Source organism: Triticum dicoccoides, chromosome 2B (genome assembly GCF_002162155.2).
Source record: "Triticum dicoccoides isolate Atlit2015 ecotype Zavitan chromosome 2B, WEW_v2.0, whole genome shotgun sequence".
NCBI classification, from domain to species: domain Eukaryota; kingdom Viridiplantae; phylum Streptophyta; class Magnoliopsida; order Poales; family Poaceae; genus Triticum; species Triticum dicoccoides.
Window position 1 is genome coordinate 41,902,897 of NC_041383.1, and position 3,719 is coordinate 41,906,615.

The 3,719-nt window shown below is 37.7% G+C and overlaps 1 protein-coding gene across 1 annotated transcript; it reads left to right on the forward strand.

Annotated features, from left to right (window-relative positions):
* The first annotated feature begins 2,494 nt into the window (after positions 1-2,494).
* LOC119367021 (F-box protein At2g02240-like) lies at positions 2,495-3,413 on the forward strand. Its single transcript, XM_037632657.1, has 2 exons — positions 2,495-2,614; positions 2,825-3,413. Exons 1-2 carry the CDS (start codon positions 2,538-2,540, stop codon positions 3,234-3,236), a joined length of 489 nt encoding a protein of 162 aa, XP_037488554.1. The 5' UTR covers positions 2,495-2,537; the 3' UTR covers positions 3,237-3,413.
* Positions 3,414-3,719: the final 306 nt, after the last annotated feature.

Sequence of the window (3,719 nt, forward strand, 5' to 3'; positions counted from 1 at the left end):
AACCACAGACGGAGCACGTTTTGTTCCATGGGTTGTCATATGATATATATAGATTAAATTATTTTTTATGCTCCATCTCTCCTAGTCCATTGGTGTATTACCATCAATAAATTTAAGAACTTTTTCAATGATAGTTAAAATTTGAATACCGAACACTTGTGCCTGAACATATCTCATATTCCTTGTCGAATAGCAAACTTGCTCTTTCATTTGTGGTATGACTTGTCTCGAATTCTCCCCTTGATGTAAATCCTATTGTGTTTAACTCTCGCGATTATCCATCAAATGGCAAAGTAATTGTTAGTGTGTATCAAATTTTCTAAAGAACACTCTACCTTTGTCACTTTAATTGTGGCAATGTTTGTCGACACAACTAAAACAATTAATCTCACTTAACATTATTTTATTTTGTGCTATTAACATTTATTGGTGCAACCACAATATAATTGTTATTCCTTTATATATAGTATACTTGCTTGGCGTACAGAGCACGTTGGCACGTATCTTCTGTTTTTCTTTTCCATATGTTACATCTGGTGTGCACTGTCCTTATAATATATTTTATTTCCATTTTACCATTTCTCTTCTACTCCTAGCTGGCGTGAAGTCTGCTACCTAGTTAGAACTTATTTGTGTTTACGTTAGTTTGTCTTTGCTATACCCCCGTGGGCATATTGTTGCACTGTTGAACAATACTCCCTCCATTGATAATATAAGTCTTTCTAAAGACTTCAATATGAACTACATACATATGTATATAGATATATTTTAGAATGTAGATTCACTCATTTTGCTTCGTATATAGTCCCTATTAAAATATCTAAAAAAAGACTTATATTTAGGAATAGAGGGACATGTTTGTACATTCAAGAAACCCATGCATGTTGATACACGAACGCATTTCCACAGTTAGGTTGTCACATATTTCTACTTTGGGTATTCAACATATTTACTGTATTGCTCTCATTGGTTGATACTTAGAGTTACTGAAAATTTTATAACCGAATTACATAATGGAAGGATTAGAAAATTAGTGGTGTATTCCGTTCTATTATTTGGTAAAATGCAAAGTATTACTCTATTTATTTTGCCACTGTATTAGCATTGATATATGATCAAAATATATAAAATAGAGCTAATAACATATAGAGGACCGCTAAACTGAGCCTGAGCGCATAATGTTTATTCTACGCGTCGGCCGCCCCGTGGCCTAAGTAAACCCATTTTTTCTTAACCGAACCAGCCACGGTCCTTGCGCGTGTCCCTCCACTCGTTGATAAGATCGAGAGTAATATTGGGTCTAGTTATAGCAATACAACATGATGCATTACTAGTATGAGAGTATCTCCACTCCGTATCGAAATAAATGGTAATGTTATAGTAATACAAACATGATGTATTACTAGCATGAGCATCTCTCGACTCCATGTAAGAAAATCAGTGTCAATCCCTAATATTTGATCGTAATGTCAATTACAGGATGGTAATATAACTAACCACCTATCAGGTAATAATAGTTGTCTCATACTACAGTAGTAACACTATTACTATTAGTGGGTCTCTGTTAAAAAATCATTACGATTCAGTAATGATTCTACAACTATTTCCAAGCATTTACTACAAGCAACGCCTTTTCCCATTTCAGCATTACTATGTGGCCAGAATATTTTACAATTTGAGGATGTAGGTGTGGAAGGTGTCAGCCAGTAATGGTTTAATTCCAGTTACCGTATCTGCCACTATGTTTATTGTCATTCATCATAGGAATTCTGGGCCAGTGTGTGCGTCCAGTAAAGCTCTTAATTCCTTTACCACATATGCCAACAACTTTACTGTCATTAGCAAATAGGAACCACAGGACGGAAGTGCAATGCATGTATGGCCGCCCGTAATGGGATTTAATTCCGTTACGATATATGCTAAATCCCATTACGATATATGCTAGCACTTTTACTACTATTGTCGATGAGTGGCTAGTCTGTACAGGGCGTGCGTGGACCATGCCGGATGGTAACCAATTTAAACCATTATTGTTTCTTCTAACAGTTTTACCTTCAATTAATTAGCGTGGTAGAGGTTTATTCCCGCGGATCAACCCACCCACCTAATTAGGACCAGCGCATACGACTAGTTATTCTGCACGCTCACTTAGTTTAGCTCCACCGTGTGTGTGTGTCTATATTAATATTGATATACCATTAATAAAATATAGAAATCCCTCTTTAAATCAATAGGTGCAGGTAGTTGGTACTAGATTATTTTCAAGAAAAATATGTAGCCGCTGGTGACTGTCATGTCTATGGCCATCTGATCGGTGACCTCACAAGGGTCGACACAAAAATATTTAGAATAGCTACTCGCATCCATTGAGATATCTGACTGGCTTTAAAATTCATTGGTTTCCCCTTTCCTGTCTTCATGCATGCATGGCTAATAAGATGAGATGTTAATATAAAACTGTTCTTAATTATGACTCGAATTTTCGATGATCAACACAGATTGCTTGGTTTTAGAGAATAACTGACGGTGGGTGCAAGATGCTTTCGTCAAGATTGCTGCGTATTGCGAACAACCAGCCCGAGTCCTGGAGATGGATTTCCCTCCCAGGCTCAAGGTTTGCTCACATAAAATTTGCACCATGAAACTTTGTCCACGGCACTTATTCAAAACAAGATCAAAAAAATTGGGGCTTTATTAATGAAGTACTTACTCCGTCCCGTAATGTAAGACGCTTTTTGACACTACACTAGTATCAAAAAACGTCTTACATTACGGGACGGAGGGAGTATATTATAACCTGAAATTGGGGCTTTATCATGATCAGATCTGCCGAATGTGCGGAGCTCCTAAGTGTGTACTTCCTCGCGGTCACTGGAGAGGTCAAACCAAGGGACCTGTCTGCAGGGAAAAGCTACTCGGTTTACCTAGTGTACAAGCTGGCGACCAACACATCTGGTATAAAAGGTTATGTGCAGTCGTCGTCGCTCAGGCTCTACGGGGAGCACATCGTCGCCACCAACAAGGTTAGTCTCGACCCTGAAACGCACATGTCGGTCAATGATGTTATCTACCCTATCACGAGGGGCGATGGCTGGTTGGAGCTTAAGTTGGCGGACTTCGCAAACGATGACGAGATGCTACAAGAGAAGGGGGTGATCGTGGATCTCCGTGATGAGGACGTCACCGTTGAGAAGAGAGGACTCATCGTGGAGGGTATGGAGTTCAGGAGCAACTAGCTGCACGCACCAGATATGTCATTTGTGGCAATGCTATATATTCATGTATTGATGTGTAATAAGCCTAGACTCGCAAACATTCATTAAGTGGCTAAGTCCAGAAGTCAGCGATCCGTTCATTTGCACGGACTGTATCAAAATATTATGGCATTTTTAAATACTATTTGGTTTTGCTAATTATCATTTGCTTTGCTGCATTGTTAATTTATATTTGGGATATGCGAGTTCACATTTGGTTTAAATTTCACGTCTCAGTCACATACTATTTGTTACTGATAAATTAAAAAATATTAAGAGCGAGAATTTCAAAAACCTTTAATGTAGATTTTTCGTCTTCTTCTTTCTTCTAATCTATTTTTATTGTATACTAAAAGCATAATATGAAAGAAAAAAAGAAGATAGATATGCTAGAAAATTCCAATCAATAATCTAAATGTCCGACCGTACATTTAGCGGCTCCTAGTATTGATCGTAAGTTACAAT

Bases quoted from the DNA above. Each gene is read 5' to 3' on its own strand.
- LOC119367021 (XM_037632657.1), top strand. From the start codon at position 2,538: ATGCTTTCGTCAAGATTGCTGCGTATTGCGAACAACCAGCCCGAGTCC. The intron at 2,615-2,824 runs GTTTGCTCACAT...TATCATGATCAG, and splicing joins ATTTCCCTCCCAGGCTCAAG to ATCTGCCGAATGTGCGGAGC.